General features: G+C 47.6%; 1 protein-coding gene across 4 annotated transcripts in view; it reads left to right on the forward strand.

Annotated features, from left to right (window-relative positions):
* The window catches only part of PLXNB1 (plexin B1), a 61,111-nt gene extending 35,307 nt beyond the window's left edge, over window positions 1-25,804 (forward strand). For all 4 annotated transcript variants that reach the window (XM_017732551.1, XM_017732550.1, XM_017732552.1 and 1 more), the window contains 28 exons: window positions 1-728; window positions 850-975; window positions 2,056-2,178; window positions 3,154-3,247; window positions 3,499-3,665; window positions 4,683-4,834; window positions 6,686-6,791; window positions 8,171-8,307; window positions 8,925-9,101; window positions 9,290-9,458; window positions 10,580-10,822; window positions 12,058-12,234; window positions 12,568-12,716; window positions 13,099-13,199; window positions 13,963-14,180; window positions 14,370-14,548; window positions 15,045-15,111; window positions 15,672-15,818; window positions 16,259-16,436; window positions 17,298-17,401; window positions 18,061-18,145; window positions 18,859-19,025; window positions 19,382-19,542; window positions 19,784-19,931; window positions 20,643-20,707; window positions 20,790-20,865; window positions 21,221-21,295; window positions 21,835-25,804. In XM_017732551.1, the coding sequence (XP_017588040.1) occupies window positions 1-728; window positions 850-975; window positions 2,056-2,178; window positions 3,154-3,247; window positions 3,499-3,665; window positions 4,683-4,834; window positions 6,686-6,791; window positions 8,171-8,307; window positions 8,925-9,101; window positions 9,290-9,458; window positions 10,580-10,822; window positions 12,058-12,234; window positions 12,568-12,716; window positions 13,099-13,199; window positions 13,963-14,180; window positions 14,370-14,548; window positions 15,045-15,111; window positions 15,672-15,818; window positions 16,259-16,436; window positions 17,298-17,401; window positions 18,061-18,145; window positions 18,859-19,025; window positions 19,382-19,542; window positions 19,784-19,931; window positions 20,643-20,707; window positions 20,790-20,865; window positions 21,221-21,295; window positions 21,835-21,939 (4,424 nt within the window). In that variant the 3' untranslated portion in view covers window positions 21,940-25,804. The remainder of the gene's footprint in view (window positions 729-849; window positions 976-2,055; window positions 2,179-3,153; window positions 3,248-3,498; window positions 3,666-4,682; window positions 4,835-6,685; window positions 6,792-8,170; window positions 8,308-8,924; window positions 9,102-9,289; window positions 9,459-10,579; window positions 10,823-12,057; window positions 12,235-12,567; window positions 12,717-13,098; window positions 13,200-13,962; window positions 14,181-14,369; window positions 14,549-15,044; window positions 15,112-15,671; window positions 15,819-16,258; window positions 16,437-17,297; window positions 17,402-18,060; window positions 18,146-18,858; window positions 19,026-19,381; window positions 19,543-19,783; window positions 19,932-20,642; window positions 20,708-20,789; window positions 20,866-21,220; window positions 21,296-21,834) is intronic.
* Window positions 25,805-26,522: the final 718 nt, after the last annotated feature.

The following is a 26,522-nucleotide window of genomic DNA, read 5'->3' on the forward strand; positions in this document are numbered from 1 at the left end:
CAGAGCCCATCCACGTCACGCCCTCCGCAGCCTCGGAGACGACGACGGAGCCTGCGCAGACTCTAAGCTACACCTACCTGACCCTCTCCACCGAAGCCGCCTCTCTCCAGGCTGCCACAGAATCCCCTCTGCCACCGCCAGCAGACAAACCTGCTGTCACTGTGCCAGAGACAACTTCTGCTGCGTCTGTCCTCTCCAGTCCATCTAAAAATGTGGATCACACAGCCTTGCCCACTGAAGGGCCAGCCGCAGCCCAGGAGCCCCAGCACACAGACCCACTCACCACCCTCGGGGATAGCCCTCTGCACATGTCTGCAGTGGCAGCAGTAACACCTTCTCCTCATGTCACAAGTTTCAAATGGCCTCCAAGTCCTTTTCCTACCACAGAGGCACTGACATCTGCCATCCCATCTCCCCAGACCCCCAGCCAGGTGCCAGGGAGCCCTGTTGCATCTGATGACTCTCCTGGATTGCCAGGAACTGAATTCCCTGTTTCAGAGCTCCCAACATCAGCTCCCCCACAGTGGCTGCTGGAGGAAGGCACAGAGCTCCAGGACACAGAGGACTGGATGGATTTGCTGCAGGCTGAGAATGACACATCTCTTTTCTCTGCTTCTACTCTTCTGTCGGGTGATGGTGATTCTTCAGAGAGGGATGTCCCTGACTTTCCCAGGATCCTTCACCCTGACCTCGATTATCAGTATGATGCCCCTGAGTTTTGGGAGGAGGTAAGTTACTGGGCTTTTGTAATTCACGGTCTAAGGCTGTAACTCTCTGAAGTTTTCTCACAGATTGCCAGTTTAGTATTTCAGCACACAGGAGAGGTTGTGTCCTGTGTTTTCTTTTCAGAGTGAAGAGCCTAGCTGGGGTCCAAATGCATGTCCTTGCGTGCAAGGAATCCAGGGATCTTCGCTGTTTCCAGTCAATGTGGCGAGGAAGATAACCCTGCTGGGAAAGAACTTCCACCTCTATCAGGTAGTCAACTCAATGCCATCACCATCAAGAAATTGCATTAGTACAGGGCACTGTTTGGGCAACCTGGCCACTGGACTACTAAAAATATGTGTAAGATACAGTTGTGACTCTGCCTGGGTTTCTCCTAGAGGAATAACCTATTTCTGTGCATAAAGAATTCCATAGCTGGATGTATTGGTGTGTAGGAGAAAGGGAGGGTACATGTGTGCGCCAGCCTGCTGGAGAAGATCTGCATGTATTTGGATTAAATTGCACCTGTGCTGCACTGCAGGTGGTAGTTCTTGGAATAACTTTCTGCTGAATCCATCCTGTTTGTGTCTCCATAAACTAAAGACAAGTCATCTGTTCCCTTTCCGTTCTGGCATGCTCATTAACATGTGGCTATTCCTGCCATACCTGAAACTTCTGCAGTGGGGAAAACCACCCTTGACAGCTGTTTCTTGGGTGTGCCTCCGATAAAAATTCTCTTTGCTTCTCAAGACAGAGGATGATTTAGTAACCTTTGACAAAAAAACAACTTGGAACATGCAGCCCACAGTCTAATTGTTACTTTATACATTACACCTGACAAACTGCACTGCTCAGAGGAGCAGAGGTGGTTCCAGAGAGATGCATATCTAGCTTTTTTACAGGAAGTATCTAAGCAATTCTAAGTGGAAGGTTTACAGGAAAGAGATAGGGAGGAGAAATATACACTTAATGTTTTTGACACGCTCTGCCCTAATCTGTGTACTCTACTCTTCATCTCCAAGCTAGTGTTTCACAGGGATTGTACTGGCGTAACTTCACAATCCCACTGGGCTTTTTTTAATTTCTCCTTCTGTGCTAAGTTCTCCACACAGTGACACACACGCTCCCTTCTAGGTGTTTTGTGTTGGTTTGTCTTTCATACATGGAGGCAGTCACAGCATAGAGAGCCCTTGAATATAGCATAGAGTTGGCATAATGAGGGGAATGAGAGGAGCACACCGCTGGCTTGGTGGCTTGCTGAAAGATGCTGAACTGGAGAGGCAGGAGGACACTTGTGCAGCCCAAAGCTCTGTGTCACTGAGAAATGGTGCCATGTGTCTCCTCCTGCAGGACCAGCAGTGGGACTATGAGTGTGTCTTGAACTTGGAGGGGAGGACAGTGGTGATGGAAGCTTATGTGGAAGGAGAAGAAACAAACAAGTCCCTCTGTTATATCACCTGCCAGATGAACCAGGTGAGTGCTGGGATTACTGTGCCATTTCACAGTTCACACAGGTGCTGGTTTTGCTCAGTAAAAGAGTAGGATGGAAGGCAAGCTGTGGAGAAAAGAGCATATTTTGCAAAAGTATTTGTAGAATATTTAGCACTCTGGGGCCTTCAGATGTGATGCTGCTATTTGCCAGTACTGGTACCTTCAACCTCAGGAAGAGTGTGCAGTCTGAGCCACATGACCTGTTGTTGCACTGGCTGTAGCAGAGGATGGTGCTGTCTCTGAACTGGCCAGCACGGTGCCACTCCTGCTTTAGCTTGAGGCACTGTTGTTTGTCATTCTCTGCATCATGACTTCTGTGATGATTGTTCTTTTGTGAGAAGAAAAATGCTGTTAGTACTGATTTTGTCCTTGGAGATAGAAGCAAGCCTGTGGATTGTAAGATTATCAGGGAAAATTAAAACAGACATGTACACTTCTGGATGATGTGCGAATTTTACTTAAGGCAAGATTTGCAAGCAGAGATGTTATTTTTAGTTCACAAACTCATATAGTTAAGGGAGAAGAACAACACAGACTCTTGTGCACATGAGCCCTGAAGACCAATTGTGATCCTACCTCTTCAGCTCTACTGAAATTACATAAATGCCAGCTTGAGCAGCTTTCTGAGCAGGTGGCTTGCAGATAGGAATTGGCCACTTAGGAATGCAATTAGGAAGTTAGACAAGTATTGTTGTGAGCACACACTTGGTTTTCAGTGTTCATCTTAGTGAACCAAAACCTGCCACTCTTTCTAGAGCCGAATTGTGACTGTGAACTGGTGAGGACAAGCATGTGCTGCCACTGCCCCAACTAACACTGCCTTGCCTACATGCATGGAAGCTCCGTGTAGGCTGTATGTGTCATGCACTATTCAGTATGGATGCTGATGCTTCTTGCCTATTCAGCTGGTTTGTTTTTGCCTTTGTTAATTCCGCTTGATGATCTTTGTCTTTGCAGTACAGTTACACAGCACCTCAACTCGAATTCAACGCTGTGGTGTTTGTACAGAGGCGACGACACCTTCGAGTGGACAGTGCTGCAGATCTTCATGGTAGGAGTGCAACACCTTCCCAGTAAAAACACAGCAGATGAGGTGGAAGGGAATTGAGAAATCCTCAAATGAGGCTTTTTGTACCTGTGGTAGTCCTATCATGGGAAAACTAAGGAAAACAGAGCTTCGCTTCTGACGCTTTTCACAGAGGCAGGAGGAGGAGTGGGGTCTGTAAAAGACGCCGGGTTGCTGGGTTATGCTGTGCCCCATGGGGATGCTTGCAGATACCTCTGAATTTTTCTCCTTTGCAGTGACTTTTTACAACTGCTCTGTGGGACACACTGATTGTAGCCGCTGCCAAACAGCTGACTCAAAGTACAACTGTGTGTGGTGTGGAGGTGACAACCCCAGTTGTATCTTCAGGGGCTCTTGCAAGGAAGAAATTGAAGACTTGTGTCCAGCACCTCTCATTCACTCTGTGAGTAATTTGCTCACTGGTGTACTGCACACAGGGCAAGGAGGGCTCTGTTCTGCACTGGAAATCAAAGGGCTATGAACTCAGAGTGCAAACAGTGCAGCTCAGTAATTTATTGACCTTCTGAAGAGGAAGTTCAGTGGGGGTCCCTCTGTGTTGTGAGGATTCTAGACTGTTGTGCTGGACTGTTTGCTGGTAGAGAACAGGGGGGAACAATTCATTTGTATCTCAGCTGAAACTGGCACACCAGAATAATTCAGGAGCTGGGAAAGGGTCCACAGGATGGATCTTCCAACTGTCCTGAGCCAGACCCTGAAACAGGTTGGCCCAACTAAGCCTGGGGCAAAGGAGGTAAAACCTAATGATAACAGCCCAGCAACAATGGGAAAGGCATGACGGGTTACTGGAATTAATTATTTTTGTCTGTTTATTTTAAATGTTTCTTGCTAACTGCCACATGACAAGTGTCTGTAGCCATGTGTCCCTTTTGCTGTCAGCTTGTCCTCCCTTCAGTGGCACACAACATCCATGTGCTGCATCTTGTCTTAGTTTACCTTGGATGCTGCTCAGGGACAGAGCTTTGACGTTTGTGCAGCATGCAATTCATTGTTGTCCTGATGCTGAGGGGGAATGGTGCTTGCTGCTTCAATACTAGTAACATGTATTGGCTTGTGCATTCCCACTCTTCAGCAGAAATGCCCTGTGGAGTGGTCAGCATGTTGATGGGAAGGCAGAGCAGGGCAATCTGCCTTCTAAGTGGATTATCACCTCTGGGTGGGGACTGCTGGCAACAGCGAGGTATGGGAAAGAAGGCTCCAACTGTGGTGTTCTTTATGGCCTTTCTTCTGATGAGGCTGCATCCTGGGACTAGTCCAAGCCAGTAAAAGGAGTCAACAGCAGTGACCTGAGCAGGCAGAGTTTGCACGGGGGCAGTTGAAGGGCCCTGTGCTGTAGATCAGTCACCAGACTGTGGAGGTCTGAGGTACTGTGACATTTACACATGCGCGGGTGTCTTTGCAGGTGTACCCCCTGTCTGGACCAGTGGAAGGTGGCACTAGAATCACCATCACTGGCTCAAACCTCGGGCAGAAACATCAAGACATTGCAGAAACTGTCACTGTTGCAGGAATTCCCTGTGCCGTAGATGCTCAAGAGTATGAGATCTCTAGCAGGTAGAGTATCTGTGAAACCTCCTCCCAGAGGCAGGTGCTGGCTTTTCCCTTGGCTGCTGACCCAGCCTGAGATGTCTTTGCCTTTGCTGTAGGTGTTGAGCCCTGCCCATTCCCCTGAGTAAGGTCACTGTGTGAGCAGTTGGCTCAGGCAGTGACCCTAGAGAGATAAGGTTGTGTACAAGGCTACAGCCAAACAGTGATGCCATATTCCAGCCACACTGCCCCCACAGAGCCCACAGTGAGGTCAGGGAGTTGAGGGCTCAGAGCCCAGCAGTTTCATGGGCGTCTCTCTCAGCCACAGGGAGATTTCAATAAAGCAAAGGACATGGCTTGTGCAAGTGTCACTGATAGGGAAATAGCCTGACCATGTTAACACAGGGTGAGCATGGGAACACTTGGTTGGAGGCACACCCCCTAGACTGTCAGTCTTCACTTGCTAGCGAGATTTCCCTCCAGGAACAAACTCAAAAGATCCTCTCAGCGAGGGACAGATGAGGGTGTCCTGGTGGGCCCAGTGCCACTCTTCTGATGGCCAGGAGTGCCTGACAGGTCACACAGTGCTTGTAAAAGCAGTGGCAAGGAGAAGGATGATAAGCAGAAAGACCTGTTCTGCTGAATCCAGCTCATCTCAGTGATAGAGAATTATGCAGCTGGTGTGTCTGGCCAGGGCAGAACAAAATAACAAAGCAGTAGTTAGGAGTTAAGAGGTATGAATGGGAGATAGTTAGGAAGCAAGGAGAAAGGGACATTTGTGTAGTTGGCCTGTGGCAGGGCAGGTGGGTGGGAGCTTTGGACAAGGGAGGAAGAGGAGCCAAACAACCTGCAGGAGAAGAGGAGAGCAATTGTGAGTAACCTCCTATCGGAGCTATCACAAACATGTTTTTCCATTCCATGGTAGCAGTAGTTGTAGCACCTTTCCCTCTAGGAGCCAGGTAAGATCCTGCTGGGAATGGCCTGCTGTGTTGAGCAGTGTTGTCCTGTCTGTGCGATTTGTTTGTCTGACTCCATCTGCTTTCTGTTTTCATTCCAGAATTAGAGCATAATCTTTCTGGGGTTAGCACTGTCTGTGTTCTGTATCTGTAAATCACCTGGCATCACAGGGTCTTGGCTTGGACTGCACTGCCTAAGTTCAAATTCCTGAGCCTCTTTAGTTGAGGGGATATAGCTGTGAACCTGGAACCTGCTTCTGAGCAAGGCTCAGACAAAATTAATCTTCTGCTATGCAGGAAGGCTGGGAAGTCTCCTGCAGAGTAGGTTTTCTGTTAGCAAATCAGTGCTGTAACATGGGATTCCTTGCTGCTCTGTTTTAAGTACAGTTTGACTTTTCACCTTGTCAGCATCTCCCATATCAAATTACGTCTGGAAAAAGGGCTGGGAAGAATGGTTGGTGCAGATCAGGGGATCTGGCTGGTTGCAGAGGCCACTGGCTGAAGACCAGTGACAGCTAAACCCAGGTCTTGAGTCTTCTGCATCAGACACAGCACTAATGTGTGGATTGACCACTGCTGGCCTGAGGTCCCTCCAAACGTGACTGATTTTGATAATCTCTGGACAATAGAAGAGTTCCTGGACTCTGTTCGTCTCTGACACAGTGGGCTTCCTCTTGTCTGTCCCAGAAAAAATAATCTTAGATAGGATGGGCCTGTTTGGAACTGGTCCCTGCTTTTTCCTGCTGCACCTAACCCAGCTTTTTTAGAGGTGTTTCTCAGTGTTTGGTTGTGTATTCTGAGCATGACGAGATAAGGCTGGAAGAAGGGAGCTGTGGTTGCTAAACGTTTTTAGGACATGGTGTGGTGGATAAAGCTCCCCTGCTCTCCCCTGGAGTGATTCTGTTCTTGGATTGTCCTGCAGCATCGTGTGCGTCACTGGCGGGAGCTGGACAGAGAGGTTTGGACATATCGTGGTGGAAGTGCCTGGAGGAGGTCGTGGAGTTTCTGGGCATGTTTTCACCTACCAGGTAACACAACTTTAATACCTCCCCTGTTTTCCCAGTATCTCTGCTAAATGGCTGTTTATTGCATGAACTTATAGGACTCTACCAGGCACTTGTTGCTGGTATTTTTATCCGATGTTTCTGCTGCTTATATTGTGTGGTGGGATTTGTTTTGTTTTGTTTTGTTTTGTTTTGTTTTGTTTTGTTCCTCCCTCACCCCCCTTTAGATTATAAGAACAGCTGTACTGGGTAATACTAAAGATCCTGTAGACTAGTGATTTTATTTCTTTTTTGACAATGGTAACTGCTAAATACTTAAAGATACCCTGTATTTTTCCTCTATATTTCCAATTTGAAGATTTTTTTTATTGATGGCTTAACATCTTACTGAGACTTCTGACTTTCCTTTTGTTAATATGCAAATTGCTTGTTTGACTATGCTTTTATCTTCTGAACTTCAGCAGCTGGTGGCAGCAAGTCCAAAATTCCCATGCATTGTGTGGAGAAATGTTTCCTGTCACTTTTAAACATGTTTCTGATAACTTTTTGGTATCTTAAACCCAGCAACTATGGGATAGTATTTAAGTAACTTTTAAATACAATTGCTCCTTTTTCTTCCTTTCTGTGCAATTTACAAATTATGTATCTAGTTGCATGTCTCCCTTTCCCATAGGAAGGGGCAAAAGATCCTGAAAAGTCTTAAGCTCTTCCATTTTTGGCTTGATAGGACCATTTTATATACTACATTATGCTTGTTCCTTTTCTCTTGGCTATCACCAGCATGCTATTTAGAGACTAGTAATGGTGTACATGTTTGCTTTTTATCCTGTAGTCTCCCTCCTCCTTCTCACTTCATGGATCTTGCTTTTTTTTTGTCAGCAGTGACTTACTTGTGTCACTCTGCCTGGTTTCTTTAAATTTTGCTGCAGCTCCTCAGTGGTACTAAGTTTTTTTTGTTACAGCACAGGTCTCAACACAAATTCTTAGGGCTCCCTGCTGTTAATCTCCTCATCTGCGAGGCAAACAGACAATTTATTTGCTACCTTGTTTTTTCTAACCTAAGTTACTAATCCAGTTACTGATCTAACAATCCCTTTGGACTGTTAATCCTCAGGTTTGTGTATGAGGCTCACAGCTCTGCTGTTTGCAGCATCCATATGCCTTTGGCAGTCTGTGGAAAGGTTCCCGATTCCTTGCTGGTGTGACTGATCCCTCCTCTGCCCTGTAAAGTAGCTGCTGGAGCATAACTGAGGCCTGCCTATGATTTGGATCTTCTATTTTCAGGGCACTGGAGGACACTGAACACATTCTGCTGTTTTCTTCCCTTGTCTTGTCTTTTGAGTTCCTTGTCACTCACTTCCCTTTTCTTTTTTCCTTTTTTTTTCCCCCCCTCCCTCTTCTAGAATCCAGAGCTGAAATCCATTGTTCCGACTCAGGGCCCCAAAGCAGGAGGAACTTGCCTCACCCTTCTGGGCTCAAAGCTGCTGACTGGGCATCCTAACGAGATCAGTGTCCTGCTTGGAGACCTCCCTTGTCAAATGTAAGATCAGAACTTGCCAATGTGCTGGCTGTGCACTGTCCTGAGTCCTTCCCAGAGCATCCCAGGGTGTGATGCTGCCTGGAGCGGCGGGAGCTCTGCTTTCCTCTGTGTTCGAGGGGATCTTCCCCTTGAGGGTCATGGCAACAACCCCAACCATCTTAGATTCCAGCCCGCCTTCCCTGGATGTGAGCAGTGCTGCACACCTCTGTTCTGCTTGTCCCTTGACAGGACTGTAACCCATCCTGACACTCTGCTTTTGCTGGTGGGGAGCTGCAGTTGGCTCCTGCAGCCTAATCCCAAGAGCTGCCTGTTCTCTTGCACCCTGGGACACATACACCTGCCTCACCTCACTGGTGGTGAGAAGGTGCACATGCCTTGGTAGCATGTATCCAGTCCCTTCTGGACAGAGACTGTACCTGCTTTTTGTCCATGTGCTGCTCCTAACAGCTGCCCAGCAATTATTGCTTGCAGAGATAAGGCACAAGAGCTTTCAGCATGAGATTCAGGAAAATAGCAGAAGAGGTTTGCAGACTCTCTGCAAAGACAAAGGCACAGTAGTATAAAATCTGTCTCTGCAGGGACTGTGTTAATCCCTTGCTCTTCCTTGTCTCTCCAAGCCTCTCTGAGATGACAGAGGATCAGCTGGCATGCCAGACGAGTCCCAGCAATGTGTCCACAGAACTCCCAGTCACCATCAAATATGGGGACCAAGAGCGGAGATTGGAAGGATCCCTCTTCAGATATACTCTGGATCCCAACATCACTTTTGCAGAGCCACCTAAAAGCTTCCTCAGGTAGAAAGAATGAGTGTCCGTTCCCTGGGGCAGTGTTCTGGGGCTGCAGCACCAATGGTATCTCTCTGAGTGGCACTTTGGGGTAAAGCTGTGTTTGTAAGAATGAGCATAAACAGAAGGATGGGAGCATGGACAAAATGGAGCTAGTGAATAACAGGTGGGTCAGATCAGCTACTTTTGTCTTTCAGTGGAGGGAGAGTGCTCAGAGTTCATGGATACAACTTGGATGTTGTACAGAAACCAAAGATCCGAGTTACAGTTTCTCCATCTGAACGCCGGCGCCGAGGAGTGGGGCGATGGCGCAGGATCATCCCAGACTCTGAGTGTCCTGAGGATTCTCTGTGCAGCATCCACCAGGTAGCACAGCACTCAATGGGGATGTGGGTGCACAAGGGTTGATGTTCCACCTCTGAAGAGGTGGACTTTCTGACCCTAGGGCTTTTTTCCTCCCACCACTTGCTGTTATCTGCTTGGATTGTACCAACAGCCTTGGCCCATGGAAGTGTTCTCTGCCAGACTGAGAGGTTAAGCACTTTGACAAACATTTCCACGGGCTAGGTCTGCCTCTGCCTACAGATGTGCAGAATTGTGATGTGGGACAAAAATAGCAAGGCAGTAGTGTGGAGATAAAGGAATCTACATCTGAGCCAGAGAGCTTGTGTGGCTCAATGTGTCTGTGCTTCAGATTCTTCCTTTTGCATATTTCAGTCCATCCCTACAGTTCCTGGGATCTCTTTCACTCTGAGATACAAAACCAGGCAGTGAAATTACCAGTGCCACTACCATTTTCTACTCTCCTGCTGCCAGTCTGCTGAGATGGATCGTTACAGAGGTATTGGTGTGGTCACGAAGGTCACAGAGCATGCAGCAGAATTTGCAGAGGTAGAGGGTGGTTTGGCAGCCCAGCTACAAGAAGGATTTGCATTATTAGTGCAAATGATGAAGGGCTTCCTGTACATAAATGTACTCCTGATGCACATGCATCAATAACAGCTGGTTTTATCAATGTTCTTAGGAAAGATTTGTGGCTATAAGGCATAAAAAAAAAAAAAGACTGTAATACTTTCACCAAATGTATAAAAAATACCCAGCCAGGCATGGGAACACTTTCACAGAAGCATTCAGACTGGGAAACCAGCCTTGCATTGAAGGTATTTGGTCCTATTCTCTCAGAACAGGGAAAGCTAAAGCTGGTCTCTCTCCAGAATTTGCTGCCAGGGGAATGTCAGAGCTGATTCCCACTGCTGAGACCTTCCAAAAAAACCGGTGCTATGAAAGCTTTCCTTTAGAGGAACATGGGGAATTCCTCAGATTTTGGATTTTTCCCCTCTACAGTTAAGCAGAGTTCTTCTGGCATTTCTCCAGGCGAGAAGAATGCAGACTGGCCCCAGATTGCTCAGGGTGGGAAGTATTGCCAAGCTGCAGGAGAAGCTTTGGTGTTCCATTACTGACACTTTTTTTTTGCCTTTTTCACTTAGTTTGAAGAACCATGTCTTGTTAACTCTTCCTACCTGATCCTATGCAAAACTCCAGCCATTAACCTGCTGTTGAGGAGTGTCCGTATCAAGCTGGAATTTATTCTGGATAATCTGAGCTTTGATTTCAACTCACTGCATCCCATGCCCTTCTCTTATGAAGTCAATCCCATCTTAAAACCATTGAATGCTGAGGACCCTGCCAAACCATATCGTCACAAGCCAGGAAGTGTCATCTCTGTGGAGGTAAGACAAAAACCAGCTGGAATTAATGTTCCTTGTATGAAGTTTTAAATTGTTGTCATGCAGTATCCAAGGTTTTTAAAGCATTTGACCTGTCACAGCACATCTGCTTTGGCCTGTGAGAAATGGTACATACGAGGAGGGAAAAGAGTGCATCACAAAAGCCTCTTAAATCCATAAAACATTGTTAGGGGCTTCATAGGGCTTCTGGAAAGTTTTGTGGTTTGTTTTGGGGGGTTTTTTTGATCCAAATAAACTATTTGTATGTGAGATATTAGTACTACATTATCCCTATCTCCTATTCTCAGCTGCTGACTCTCTCATAACTACTTCAGTTTCCTCTAGAAGTAACTTAGGAGTAAACGAATCCTGCCATTAGGGAAGCCCTGTTACTAAGTGAAGGCAGGAAAATCACTCATTAAAGATGATACAGAAGAGCACAGTGGCTCATATTTTTACAGTACATGCAAGAAAAAAAATCTCTGAGGTATTTCTTTTGTATGGAAAGGTACTTTTCAGTCTGGTACTCTTAAAGAAAGTAATGGCTGTTGCTGTAGGTGCAGGTTCTCCACATGCTCTCCTTTTACATATGAGTAAAAACTGTGAGGATGTAAGAGCCTAGAAATGTCTAGACCACTGTCATTGGGATTGAATGCATTTTGGAGATGTAGGGCAGTTTGAGAAGACTGGAAGAGAACTTTAAAAGACAAGGAGGTTGATCTGCCAGCCTGTTGGGATACCCTGACAGTGTTCTGGGCTTAGAAAGCATTAAAGCATAAAAATGTAATTAACATCAGTCAGCATGGTTTTATTAAAAAAAAGAAAAATTCTTAATCCCCCAAAATTAAAGCAGATAAGGGAGATAGCACAGATATGTTACACCTTTGAAAGGCACTGATTGACTCACCTGAGTGTGCAGGTTAACTGACACAAGACTACCTTTTTAAATATACAGAGTGAAGAGCTGAGCTTAGCTGTGCTTTGGCTGAAGAGCCTTAAGAGGACAGGCTATTTATAACTGTACTTATGCAGTGTGCTACAGGTCCTAAACTAAATCTAAATCATATGCAACTGAATTTTTTAGCTTACAAAATTAGCTCCTGCAGATGTGAACCTAATCAGAGAAGAAAAAAGGCTGCTTTCATCCCGTGGTATTCACCTCCTCTATCTTCTCTGAAGTCATGGCAATACATAGTTGTTTTTTCCCTGATCTCATGTGCTGTCCAAATCTATTTCAGGGGGAAAATCTAGATCTGGCTATTTCCAAGGATGAAGTTATGGCTATGATTGGGGAAGGAATCTGTGTGGTGAAGACACTAACAAGGAATCACCTCTACTGTGAGCCCCCCTCGGAGCAGCCGGCTCCGCGGCACCGCACCAAGCGGGAGGGCACGGACCTGCTCCCAGAGTTCACGGTGGGTAATCAGCAGCACTGCCAGAAATCCTGTCATTTCTTGAAGCATGTGCAAGAAGTGGGAGTGGGATGTGAAGTTAGGAAAGGTATAAGCCCTGCTGAGGGATGGGGGAGGTGATGGGGGTGGCAAGGAACTGGTCTTGTTCTCAACTTCTACTCTTAAAGGCTAAAGTTGCGTGAAAGTAAACAGTATAGCTGTGTTCATTGTGCTGTGGGACAGCTCTTCTGGGGAACTGTGTGCTCCCTGTGCCCATTCTGGAGAAGCCCTGTGGCTTTGTATTTCATTCCTGCACAGAGGAATGGAATCATCACGACAAATACTTTCTTCTTACAGGTTCAGATGGGAAACCTGAACTTCCTCCTGGGCCGAGTGCAGTATGACACCGAAAGCCAGCTCACTTTCCCTCTGGAGGCACAGATTGGTTTGGGTGTTGGTGCATCCTTCGTGGCACTGATTGTTCTGGTCATCGTCTTCATATACAGGTAAAAAGTTCTGGCATTGTATGAGGCCTTTAAGTTCCTCACAGTGTTTTTCAGTGGATGTGACCAAGCGTGTACATCTTGGGCCTAAACAAGGTTACAGTTTTCTTTATTTTGTGCCAAATTCTGAGCCCCTGGCGGTGCTGGATGTGGGAGGCATGTTGCACTACTAGTCATAGCCTGCACTGTGGTTCATTCAGAATCTAATGGGTGCTTCAAGAGACACATCTAGTTTATGGAACACTGTTTGGTATCCTGCAAAGATTCTGCTCTGTAGAAGTCGCCTCAACACCAACTGCCCTGGAGTCTTTGGCAGCAACACAACAGTTGGCAACGACAGTCCCTGGGCTAGTGCCACCAGGAACAATTTTGCTTCTCATTGTAGGAGGAAGAGCAAACAGGCTCTGAGGGATTACAAGAAAGTTCAAATCCAGCTGGAAAATCTGGAAACGAGTGTTCGGGACAGATGCAAAAAGGAATTCACAGGTCAGTCACTGAGCTCCTGGGTTCTTGCAGCTTCAGGGAAGCTTGGAGAAACCCTCATCCCTACCTCTTTTCCCATTCCTCTGTACTTGTCTGCATAGCTCAGAGCAGGCAATAATTTATCCTGTGCCAGTGCTTAGAAACAGAGAGACAAATTCTTCCCTTTTTAATTCTCAATTCAGAGCACAGTGATCTATACAGACCTCTCTCATTCTCCACTTCATCCTCCAGACTCAGATGAAGAGCTAAAGTCAAGACAGAACACTTGGAGGGATCTCAGGGACAGCTACTAGCCCAGTCTTTGTGTAGGGCCAGTTGAATTGCAGCCCATGTTCTGGGCTTTCAAACCTTGTACTTCAGCTCTTTACAGCTGTAGTAGACCTGGGGCTCTGAAACTGTGCAGGTGACTGAGACTGTAGTCCCCAGCTAATGTGTGAAGGAGTGAGGAGCAGGTCTCTAATACTCTGGTTTTGCTGTAGGTAATGCCTGTAACCACAGATGTGTGCTGAATAGCGGCTTCCTCTTTATAAAATTGGAAACCAGCTCCTGATTGGAACTTTCCTCATGCTGTTTCTCCTGCTGCCTATTCTAGTTTTAAATGTTCAAGCAATGAGACCCCAATATGCCTCTTCCTGAGAAGAAACATCCTTCCTCTTTCTCAGTCTCATGGTGCTGGCCCTGGTTCCTCCACTTATCTCATGCTCAGGACCGTCAGTTGAGATCATGTCAGTTGTGTCATCCTTATGGGCATTTTCTTTTCCCTCAGACCTGATGACTGAGATGATGGACCTCACAAGTGACCTTGTGGGCACAGGGATCCCCTTCCTGGACTACAAGTCGTATGCAGAACGTATTTTCTTTCCGGGCCACCGTGAGTCACCACTGCAAAGGGACCTTGACATCCCTGAGTGCCGGCGGCAAACAGTGGAGCAGGGCTTGGTCCAGCTCTCCAACCTCCTCAACAGCAAGCTCTTCCTCACCAAGGTAATGTCCCTCTCTCTGCTGGCAGCCTGCTGTGGGGGCCAGAGCCATGGCAGTGGCAGCAGGAAGTGGGCAGTGTCTGTTAAGGTTCATTCCTTAATAGTTGCCTGCACCACTTCTTCCAAGAGCCAGAAGCTGTGACTGCTTTGTTTTCAGCAGATTCACACACTGGCTTATCTCTCTCCCCACCAGTTCATCCACACTCTGGAGATCCAGCGCACTTTCTCTCCAAGAGACCGGGCCTATGTGGCATCACTGCTCACAGTGTCACTCCATGGGAAGCTGGAGTACTTCACTGACATCCTCAAAACACTCCTGAACGACCTTGTGGAGCAGTATGTGGCCAAGAACCCCAAGCTGATGTTGCGGAGGTGAGTGAGCCAGCCATGGTCCTACTGGCAGCTACCTGAGGGGACAGAGCCTTTCTGCCTGGCTGGCAAGCTCTGAAAGGCTCTGCCAAGTCTTCTAATCCCACTTTGCTATTTAGAGGTCCCTGGGTTCGCAGCCATGCCATGTTTGGAAGCTAAACTGAGATATCTCCCATGTTTAGATCCCCAATAGCCTCCTATCTGGTCCATCCTTCTGATCTGAACATATTTCCCTTGTCTGAGACCTACCAGAGGCTTTCCACTGTTCCCTGCTTCTTGTCTCTCCAATTCTGTAATTTGGTGCCTCCTTCAGGCTGACAAGTGCTTCCAGTAAGTGGTGTCAAAAGCATTAACCTTGCTGGTCTCAAAAGGCTTTTTTTTTCTTCTCCATTCTGTATCATGATTTAGTCTGCTTTTCTCTCAAAGGGAGTGATCTTTACCTCCAAATCTCCCCCTGTTCTGCACCACATTCCTGTGACAATCTGATGCTCTCTTTCAGGACAGAAACTGTGGTAGAGAAGCTGTTAACCAACTGGATGTCCATCTGCCTGTACACGTTTGTGAGGGTGAGCTCTTCATCCTGTTGTGGTGTAGAGGGGCCAAAAGAGGGGAGACAGGCACAGCTTTGCTTTGTGCCTCACTCGTAGCTGACGTAGTGCCAGGGTCACCCTGTATTCCTCAGGGTGAGGAATGAGAGCTGGGCTGTTCACTGGGAACAGGGATGCTTAAATCAGCATTAATACCACTCGTTGTTTCCAGGATGTGTCACCAGGTCATTGAGGCCTCAGTGTAGCTCCTTTATCTTGAAACACACAGGCCACAGGCTGATCTGTGTGTGGAAGGACAGGTGCTGGTCTAATTCCTTTTCTGGAGGGCTGGTGAGGCTCAAGGAGTCTCTCAGATTAGTGACACAGAGGCAGAACAATGCCTTGGTCATGTGCATCTCCCTGGTAGCTGGATGGTGCACTTTTCCTGTGCATGGAGCAGGAGCTGTTGGCACAGGCTCTGTCCTTGCCTAATGTGGCTTAGCTGGGGTATCCTCAGTCCTGCTTGATATCCGTGTTCCCAAGCCTGGGGTTCTGCTGGGAGGAGCAAGCTGAATTTCTGTCCTCCTTTTCCATGCCAGGATTCTGTCGGGGAGCCCCTTTACATGCTGTTTCGAGGAATCAAGCACCAGGTGGACAAAGGGCCGGTTGACTGGGTGACAGGGAAAGCCAAATATACCCTGAATGACAACCGCCTTCTGAGAGAGGACCTGGAGTACCGCACTCTGGTAAGCACCAAATCTTCTGTCCTCTCTGGTACGACAGGGCTGAATGTCTCCACTCCCATAACCAAGGCACAAGTGCAGCATTCTGCCACTGTCTCCTGGGAGCCAGGTTTGTTCCAGCAGCACAAGTCCATAGATGATGAAGAGCTCTGCTAAATCAGGCGCTTTTGCCCCAGGCTGATAGGAGCCTTCACCACAGTCATCTGGTGTGTGCTGTGCTGATGGCACATCGAAGCTCCCCCCCAGTGCTGTTGAACTGGCTTCCAGCTCTTGACACAAGGCTAAGAAGCAAGACTGAGGTGTTTAACATCTGTGATGTTTTCTTTTCTGAATGTCCCAGTGAAAGGACTAGCTGTTAACTTGCCCGAATGCCAGCCATCAAAGGTGTAAATATGTCAGATGTAATCTTATCAGCTGAGCAACTGTGACCTTTTCTTCCCCAGACCTTAAATGCTTTGACACAAGCAGGAGTTGGTGCAGGAGGGGCAGAAGACTCTCAAGGGATTTCTGCGAAAGTGCTGGACTGTGACACCATAACGCAGGTGAAGGAGAAAATCCTAGATCAGATCTATAAAGGGACGCCATACTGTCACCGGCCAGACCCAGACACCCTGGACCTCGGTGAGCAGAGCTCTTTGGTGACAAAACTCAGTGAGGAAGTGAAGGAATGGTGGTTTTCTGTCTGTGCACAGCACCCTGGCACGTGTAACATTTGTCATTCTCTGCTGAGTGTGCAGAATCACTGACCAAGGGTCTCGTATGCTGGCTGGACACAGCAGGGGAGAGGCTGTAACAGAAAGAGGCAGGGGTGGGAAAAAAACAGTTGGGTTCAGCCTCTTTCATTTCATGGTGTTCTTTGCCAGAGTCAGACCACAGCAATGACTTGGGTAAGGGGATATGGAAAGTATGGAAAATGTGTAGGAGGGGAGGGGGATTTGAGTGGAGTGCAAAGATGCTGTGGGCAGAGACTGGGGCTTCCTGGCAGTGAAGTCAATGGCAGCCTCTCAACAATATATGTCAGGGAAGATCTTGCCCATGGCAGTTAATTAATGATAGAACTTACATTGGGAGAGAAAACACTCAGTTTTCCATCTTCTGAATTCTTTAGCTGTTGATGAATAGTGGTGACATTTACAGATGAGAAGGTACTGAGGAAATAGTAGCTGATAAGAACCATGGGTGCATATTTGTGGTTTGAACCACCTGCTTGAAGAGTCACAATATAACAGAATTTGTAGAAACACAACAGGTGGAACCTGGGAGGCCATGAGGCCACCTGTCCCTGTGCTCAGAGGAGTCTGTCCTGTTACTGCAGGACTCAGCATCATTACAGGCACTTGCTCAGGTTATACTGTCTGTGAAATAGCACAGGTAAAAGTTGATGAGGACCAGGGGGTGTGTAACGAGGTCAGCCAGGCTGAAGCAGATGAGGCCTCAAATTAGCAGTTAATCCTTGAATTTTCTGTGTTTCAATGGCTGTAGAGTGGCGATCAGGGCTGGCAGGTCATCTGATATTGTCCGATGAGGATGTGACGTCTGTTGTTCAAGGAACTTGGAAACGTCTGAACACTCTTCAGCATTACAAGGTCAGAACTCAGTCTGCCATTGCCTTGTCTCTCCTCTCATCCTTCTACACATTGTCATGCTCTGTTTGTGGCTCTGGCTCCTGGTGGACCACTGTCAAAAGGTTGGACCTTTCTTGCAGAGCATACTCAAATTAAGTCAGTGCTGTCGCCACAGTCTGACTTCAGCAAGCACAGCCCTGTCCTTATCCCATACCTGAGATGTGGACATGTGTAGGGCTTGCAAGGATAGGCACAAGTTCATACTGCAGTGAAGGTGATGTGCTGGATCTGTCCCTGTTCCAGGCCAGATCAGTTAGCAGGTGATGACGCACTGAGCTTGCAAAGTACCTTCTAAGAATGGAAAGAGGGATTTTTTAAAATTACCTTGCACCAATATGTCACATCTTGCACCAATATGTCAGTACCTTGCTGCAACATTTTCTAGATGTAAATTACCTCAGTCCCTGAGTATTATCTTCATTGTACTTTGTACATCTCTTTTTTAATTGGTACAGACAAGATTTTCTCACCCTCAGGAAAGATGGTGTTGGTGCCTCAAAATCCCTGTTTCTGTCTCTATTTCTAGTGATGGTACAGCCTGTTTTGGTCTATGAGCACTTGCCTATTGTGCTGATGAGAAACATGCCATTTGTTTCGACTGTTGTTTTGCTTGTCTGCAGGTGCCTGATGGAGCAACAGTAGCACTGGTCCCACGCCTGACCAAGCACATCCACAGGGAAAATCAGGATTACATCCCAGGAGAAAGTGAGTTTGATGTCTTGTTCTCATAAAATTACTGGCCAGTTAGTGGGACAAGTCTCTTGCCATAGCCCCAGCTTTGTGCTGATATAGAAGGCTGACACATGCTTTGGACCCTCAGGATTGTCAGGAAATGTGAAAGCTTGGTCAAGTAAGGCCAGAGAAAAGCAAAAGTGTGGGAGCAGAGGAAAGCTGGGCTGGGTGTGAAAATGCAGAACAAGCACAGTTGTCTGACTCTAGGGCTGAGTGCAGTCTGCAACTTGCAGAAATCTTAATACCCTCAGGTGCTGAGCACGGCCTGAGGGGAGTGATGGGATGCCAGGCAGTTTCCTTACTGTCTGGCAGAGCGAACAACTCCATGGATACTCCTGTGGCATGAGGGACAATAGCCACAGGCTGTGGCTTAAGAGATTCAAATTGGATATGGACCAAAACTTCTTCAGCAAAAGCGTGGTTCAACCCTGAAACAGACCACTGGGGTGGTGGGGGATCGCTGTCTGGGGAAGTTTCCAAGACCTTGAAGGTTTTGGTTGGACAAAGGCAACCTGCTGTACTGCTGGCGATGGCTGTACTATGAAGAAGGCTGCTTAGAGGCCTCCAGAGATTCCTTCCCATTTGTGTTTCTGTTATACTGGGAAATCTTGCTTCTTTGGGGCTCACCTGGCCAAGGTCTACTGTGAGAGAACCAACACTTGTCTGTAAACAATTGCTTGGTTTAGAAACACCAATGCTGGAGGATGCAGATGAAGGTGGGATCAAACTTTGGCACCTGGTAAAACCAACAGAAGAGCCAGAGCTTCCCAAGCATCGGCGTGGGAGCTTAAGAGATCGGGAGCGGGCCAAGGCAATCCCAGAGATCTATCTGACACGCCTGCTCTCAATGAAGGTGAGAAGAAGCACACAGATTGTGTTGTGCTTGGGATCTTGTCTTCCTTCACATCCCCTGGCAGATTGCAGGGGTGTGTGTGAAGATGAAGCAATACCCTTTACCTGCAGTGGCTTTGAGTACGTTTGAGTCTCCTCTACATTTTTGCTTTGCTTTGAGCTTCTCCCTGGCCGCTGTTCCACAAACCACAGGGGCTTCCTTTCTCCTTACCTGCTGCTCCCTTCAGTGGGGGTCGAGTACCCTTGGATGGGGGAGTGGCTGTCACTGAGCAGAAGAGGGTGACCTTTTATCTGTGAGGCCTGGGCTCTCTACTCTCCTCTTACTGTGCTGACTCTGTCCTGCTTGATTATCCACAGGGTACTCTGCAGAAGTTTGTGGATGACTTGTTCCAGGTGATCCTCAGTACCAACCGCCCTGTCCCTCTGGCAGTCAAATACTTCTTTGACCTGTTGGATGAGCAGGCCATACACTATGGGATCACAGACCCTGAGACCATCCATATCTGGAAGACAAACAGGTAGAGTGTTCCTGAGGGCCCTGGAGGAGGCACTGCTGACTTGCTTAGAGCTTGTAAAGTGACAGCCACTTCTGCCTACTGAGGAGGAGCAAAATGCAAGTGCAGGGCAGCAGACCATAGGGTGAAGAGCTGGTTTTGCTGGGAGGGCAAAGCAGAGAGATGCAGTACCATGTAGAATATCTTTCAGCACTGTAGCTGCTACCTTTGCTGATGCCCTGTTGCACTTCTGTCCTCTCTACAGCCTCCCCCTGCGGTTCTGGATCAACATCATCAAGAACCCTCAGTTCGTTTTTGATGTGCAGACGTCGGATAATGTGGACGCTGTGCTGCTGGTCATTGCGCAGACCTTCATGGACTCCTGCACAATAGCTGACCATAAGTTAGGGCGGGTGAGTACAGAGGGAGAAGGGAGCATGGTTGGCGCAGAGAGTTGAGCAGTGCTGCCTTAGGAAGGCAATAGTGTTTACATAGCACCATGGGGACAGCCGGCCAGGCTCCCCCTGGCTTCCATGTGCAACTGGAGAGTAATGGGGAGTCCTGGGAAGAGAGGAGGGAGGACCAGATTTTGTTTAGCAACAGGAAGTTGTTGAGGAGTGCTCTTTATTTACAGCTTGCAGCTACTTGGGGGACAGAGCTAAACTTTAGTTGGCTGTGGCAGACAGTGGGAGTTACAGGATGCAACTTGGGACATTCAGGTTGGCCATTAGAAAGACTTTCCACTATCACTACTCACCCTGTGCTGAGGGTGGAACAGTCCTGCACAGGTCACCAGAGATGGGATGGGTGGATCTCTGGAGCACGTCAAACAGCAGCTGTGCAAAGCCATAGCCAGTGTGATTTCATAGTGGTGATCACCCAGCTCCAAGGAGAAAGCTGGACTAGGGATCCCAGGGGTCCTTTCATCAGCACATCACAGGGTACCTCAGACTGCATTACCAGAAGAGAGCCTGCTATTTGAAGTGCCTCTTCATGCAGAGGACAAAAAATTCCCGATCCTGAATAAATGGCAGAAAATAGCAGTGATTGCGTTACCTGCTGAGGTTAGTCCAAAGCACAGTAAAGGAGCTTCTCATAACCAGTTCTGGTTTTGGATGTTCAAGGACTCTCCAATCAATAAGCTGCTTTATGCCCGGGACATTCCTCGCTACAAACAGATGGTGGAAAGGTAAGTGATGGATGTGAGGACTTGTGGTTTCAGCAGTGAGGAGGAGGGACCATGCACTAATTGCCTGTGTACCCCTGTCTAGGTACTACTCAGACATTCGTCAGACCATCTCTGCTAGCGACCAGGAGATGAACTCTGCCCTGGCTGAGCTATCACGGGTAAATAAAAGTATTTCAGAAGTCACCTGGCCTCTCACCTGTGTATCCAGGAGAGAGTTATTAATGCAAAGATGAGATATTCCAGCTGAGTGTGCAGTTCTGCTCAGACACACTGACTGTGCCCAGTGGCTGCTCTGCACCACAGGGAGAGTGAGGGTCTGCCCAGGCAGCACTGGAGAGAAGAGGGGTTAGTCAAGGATTGAGGGCAAGAAATACATGTGATTTTTCCTTTGCTAGGAATTGTTGGTGAATTCTCTTTCCTGTTGCTTTCCTAATGAGTTGTGAGGACACAGAATTTGACAGGACAATTGCTAGGTGTCTCACGGTTTTGTCTAATTTCATCTCTTACAAACAGAATTACTCAGGTGACCTCAATTCCCTGGTGGCTCTACATGAATTGTACAAATACATCAATAAGTACTATGACCAGGTGAGTGTGTGTTTCCAGCAGGTATGAACATGCCTTTCTCCTTCTACCACCCAAACAAAAGAAATGCTGAAATTAACAATTAAGAGCAGCCAGACTGTTCCAACACTGTGTCTTGTTTCATTGGCATGCATCACTCATGTCATGAGTTTGCTTTATTCTTACCAAAGAGCAAGGGAGGAGATCAGCAAAAAGAACTTATCTCTAACTTGAAGGCTGTTGGGATTTCATCTATGCTTCTTCATTTTTACTCCAACATCCAAATAATTTACTTAAAGACATGCATTTAGTTCAGATTAATTTTCTAAAGACTTAATTTCCAGGTGAGAAGTTTAGCATTCTTTTTGCCCTCTGAAGTCTGTAAGTTACTACAATGAATCTAGAATACTTCTTTTGTGGTTAATTTGAGATTATTACTACATACCCACTCTAGACTAGAGCACGCTGAATTCCAGCTTGAGGTTCTCCATGATGCGTGGAGTTGAGCTGGTTGGGTGTCGTGTGCTGGAGAAAGGCTGCCAGTGAGCTCTGTCTTGTTGCAGATCATTACTGCCTTGGAAGAAGACCCAACAGCACAGAAGATGCAGCTCGGATATAGACTGCAACAGATTGCAGCAGCTGTGGAGAATAAAGTCACAGATTTGTGACAGGCACAGACTGACTGCTCTCCCCTGGCTGAACAGGGACAGTGCTCATCCTAGTTGATAAACAGGGTGTCCTGCTGCCATTGGAACCAGACTCTCCAAGGAACCTGCAGGTGACATGAGCAAGGGGATGGCCAAGGCAGTACAAAGTACAAGCGTCCTTGCATCTCAGAGAATATTTTTTTACAGGTTTTTTTTTTCTTTTTAAAAGCAAAATGAAACAAAAAAATAAAGGACAAACTTTGGTTTTTCCCTGGCAGACGGCTGAGGGGCCGCACAGGTCCTTCCTACAGATGTTATTGTGAATGTGCCAAGTTTCCAAACCATGTTATTGAAGAGCCAGGTGACAACACCAAGCACTGTGTCTGTGGAGTCCTCAGCCTTACACGGATGCCCTTTCCAGTGCTGGGACACTGCCTGCTGCAACCACTCACTTCCTTGAGGATCATGAAGCTTTTCCTGGGTTGACCGCTGTGCTAACCTCTGTCCCCAGCTAGCAAGCACTCCTGAGAAACTCCTTGCAGCAATGTCCCTGCTGGTCCCAGATGCTGGATGTAGAAAGGAGAGTATCCGATGGTGAAGGTCTCTTGCTCCCCAGTGCTCTGGTCTCTGACAGCTCATGTGTGGCACCTGCTTGGCTGGAATGTGCTCACCAGCATGGGTGCTTGTCATGGGGCCTGCTGTAAATGAACAGCACCCCCTCACCCTTTCCCTCAGGACAAATTCAGTGTGTGAGAGTTGCTGCCTGGCTCACTTCAGTCTCCACTGACCCAGCTCGGATCTGTCTTCCTGGTTCCTTGTGGTCAGATGTTGCCCTGCTCTTTGGAAAAGCACAACAAACGCCTTGTGCCACTCCCCCTTTCTCCAGTATCCAGCTGTTCTGCTGCTCTGAACTGGACTTGTAAATACCCTGAGAAAGTTAATGTATTTAAATGCTAAAGGAGAATGTTTAAATTTGTGGCTTTGAGACAAAGCTTTTCTTGGAGAAGTATCTCTGTGCACTTCTACTGACAAACGTCTGTCAGCACTGGAGCGGTTTTCTCCACTGCTTTGTCTGCAGGGATAACTCGTAGGTGTCTCCATTGTCGTACCAGCAGCTCGCCTTTCCCCGCAGCTCAGTCCCAGGTTCTCTGTGTGCTCTTCTCTTAGGCTTGCCTTACACCTAACTCTCAGCTCCACTGCTCACACTCTCCTGTTGTGGCACATAGAAGGGTTATTTGGTGAGCTGTGAACTCAAAGGAGCTGTGAAGCACAACCACAATGTTCCCAAGGAGGGTCAGGTGTCCTGCAAAAAGGAATGATTTGTGCATGGAGGAGAGGCTGGAGCAGGCACAAGCACAGTTAGTTGGCAGCTGTCACTGGGCAGCTCCTCACTGCTCCCTCCTTAGATCCTCCACTTTGTGAATAGTCCTCTGCCCTTCTAGGAGCCAATTTATAAGGGTGCCCACTCATTCCCTTTTCCCTCGCTGCTATCTGTGTGCCTGGGGCAGGTAGACAGGTCTAACTCTTCTGTCACTACTCTGAGGTGGTGATTGTGTGGGCCAGGAGGTAGCAGAGCTAGAACAGAGCAGGATAATGTCCCTACCTCTCTTTACATTGCATACAGAAGTAATTCCAGGCCTGCTCCATCAGCCCTGTGGCTTTGTGTGAGAGCTCTGCAGTTGCAAAATTGTTCTTGAAGCAATGTAACAACAGGCTAATGCTGGCCTCTCTTCCTACAAAGCTGGCTGTCCTGTGACCCCCCCTCCAGCAGTATAGCAGTATCCCCAGGTATGTGGTGTGCCCAGAGTATGAGCAACATGCCTATGCCACCTTCTGCTCCTATCCTGCTGTATGGAGCAGCAGGGTGGCCAGCTGGCTGCTGCCAAGCAAAAATAGGGCTGCAGAGTTTGTGCCTTTCTTTAGGTGAGGACCAGTTAGGGTCACACTCCTGCCTGACCACCCATTTCCACAAAACTTAGGGGAACTTAGCATCTCTGAAACCTTTGTCTTGACTAAATCTGATTAAATTGGTCCCCACAAAAAGCTGGGTGGAGGAAAGGACTGCTAGATGGAAAAAGCCAATACAATGCGTGTTAGTAAAGCCCATTCCTTTAGGGACAGCGGGAGGAGATTCCTTGGTTTGAAGCAGGTGTAGTAGTGGAGTAGTGTTGTCCTGTTGTGTGTTGGTGGATGGACTTTCTGCCCTAGGAAACAAGGCCTAGTTTGTGGCCTCTCCAACGTGCTGAGTGTCTGCCAGAAGCCACAGAATCTCTGCTGGATTTCTGGCTCTGCAGACTGGCAGTGTCTGCCCCTATTTTTGCAGAATTATCTCTGCACTTTCCCAGAACAGGGTGGCTTGAGGCTTAATTCTCATTCCACCTCCCCCTGGTACCCACATCCTCCTTGCTTCCCAGTAGTGTTCCTGGATGTTGGAAATTATCTGCTTTCTCTGAGTGTATCTGTAAAAGTCTGCTTTTATTAGAGCAATAATTAAGACTTACAAATAGAGTTAAACATGGGTGATTGACTTACTTAACATCATCTGCTTGTCCTTGCATGGCTGGACTGGACACACTGCCCAGTGCCAGTGCAGTGAGGGTGGAAAGCTGGTAGGGCCCAACTCCTCCCATCCGTCTGTCCTCGGTGTTGTAGATACCAGCGTCCTCCTCCCGTGGACACGCACTGAAGGCCCTCACTGGGATCAACTTGGGTGTTTAGGCATGGCCCCTCTTCTCTCTGTCCGTGCCCCTCTTCTGTGGCAAAGTCCGTTTCTATGACAGGGTTCTGTTGCATTTAAATTTGCACAAAACAGGTTTTATTATGAAATTCCCTATTGCAGGGAAAACTTATTTATTTATTCCTCGCGATCCTTGCAAGTTTTTTCCAGTCTCTGCCTGATTCCATGACCAGCCGGATGTTCCTTGTCAAGGACAGAGAATCCTGTCTGGATGTTCCTGTTTGCTTGCAGATAGCAAGTTCTGAGGGCACCAGCAGAGAGAGCCCTGCCACCGCGGCTGGTCCCCTCCTGTGGGACACAGGCACAGCGAGGGGATGTCACTGCTCCGGTGGGACTCCCAGGACTCTGCTGTTCCCGAGTGGCAGGCACTCAGCTTTATTTAGTGCTGCTGACAGAGGGAGGGACTTGCTTCTGCCGTGGTCTGGGTGAAAGGCTGAGAACTGATCAGTATTACAATAAATCTCCGTTAGTGTATTTGAATGTCTCTCCGGTTGGCACGATGAAGCACAGCTGGCGCCCACGTGATGTAGATGTGAGAGCTCTTGCTTTCCTCTGTCTGGTGGCAAATTTAGGCTGTACCTGAAAGCTTTTTTTTGTGGTAGAAATGATGGCTGATTTTTTTAAATGAAAATAGAGGGTTCTTGGATGCTGCTGCCTCGGTGAAATGCTGTTTATTTTTCAGGGTGTGCCCTGGTTGCAGCAAGATGCTGCTGCTTTTTTTTTTTTTTTTGTGCCTTTCTTGTGGGGATGATTATTTTGGTTTCCAGAACACCCACGGCATTTGCTCTTGTAGTCTTTTTCCTGGTCCTCTGTCCTGGTGACTGTGCCCTCTCCCAGCCTTGTGACTTGGTGTCTCTCTGTCTGTTACGGTATGGTCTGACCTGCAATAAAGCCCTGCCACACCTTAGGTTCTGCTCAGAGCACCCAAGGTACTGTCTTTCTCAAGATGGAATTAATAATTAATATAAAAAGCTTGGAAAAAAATTGAATTTTGTTACATAGTGTAATAACTGTTTGTAGATACTGTTCTGAGATGTAGGAATCTATTGGTGATATAAGAGGTTTTGTCTGTAAATAATCAGTTTAGAGTCCAAATGATTTTAATAAAGAGAATTCTTACACAATAATTCAATAAATTTTAATATACAACCTGTGTGTCATGCTTGTATTGCATGATGATGCCATTACCCAGAATGTATTTGCCTCTTTTTCTTCCTCAGTGGAAACTGTGTACTCTTAAGCACCAGGAGGACCTGGAAGCTGTGCGAGGAGCAAGGCTTTTCCCTCCTCCCTAGGCTGTGTTTCTTCAAGATAACCTTGTGCCACATTCCACCTGCATCCCTCTGCAGTTTCCAGAGCTCAAATACCATCCCTGACCACGGGAGGAGGCAGCCTCCCTCCACAGACACTCGTGTTGGGCTGGCACTGGGGGCACATGGTGTGTGGCAGTTCTGGCTGTGGTCTCTCACTGTGGGTTAGGGTTGCTGAAGGTACACTGTTGTCACTGTTGGTCACTTGTCCACCAGTACGAGGCAGAAGCCAGTGTTCCTAATTTACCAAAATAACTTAAATGAATTTCACAGTTCTTCCCAGACAGAAAGCTGGCTCCTGGCCCATCTATCCTCTTTTCTTCCCTCCCTTTCCTTTACTAGCAGAGTTTTGTACAGAGTCTGCTTCTCCCCCTCTTTTAGTCCCTCCTCTCCGTACTGTGTGTTCTTGTTGCCCTTTAAGGGGTTGCAAACCCCTTGTCCCCCACATGCTGCCCCACAGGGCTCAGCACCCGGCCTGGTGCAGCCTCTGCCCCCTCCCTTGGTATTTTTAGTGCAGGGAAGGCAGGTGAGAGCAGAGGGGCACAGGCAGGGGGAGA

Source organism: Corvus brachyrhynchos, unplaced genomic scaffold (assembly GCF_000691975.1).
Source record: "Corvus brachyrhynchos isolate BGI_N302 unplaced genomic scaffold, ASM69197v1 scaffold4, whole genome shotgun sequence".
Taxonomy (NCBI): Eukaryota; Metazoa; Chordata; class Aves; order Passeriformes; family Corvidae; genus Corvus; species Corvus brachyrhynchos.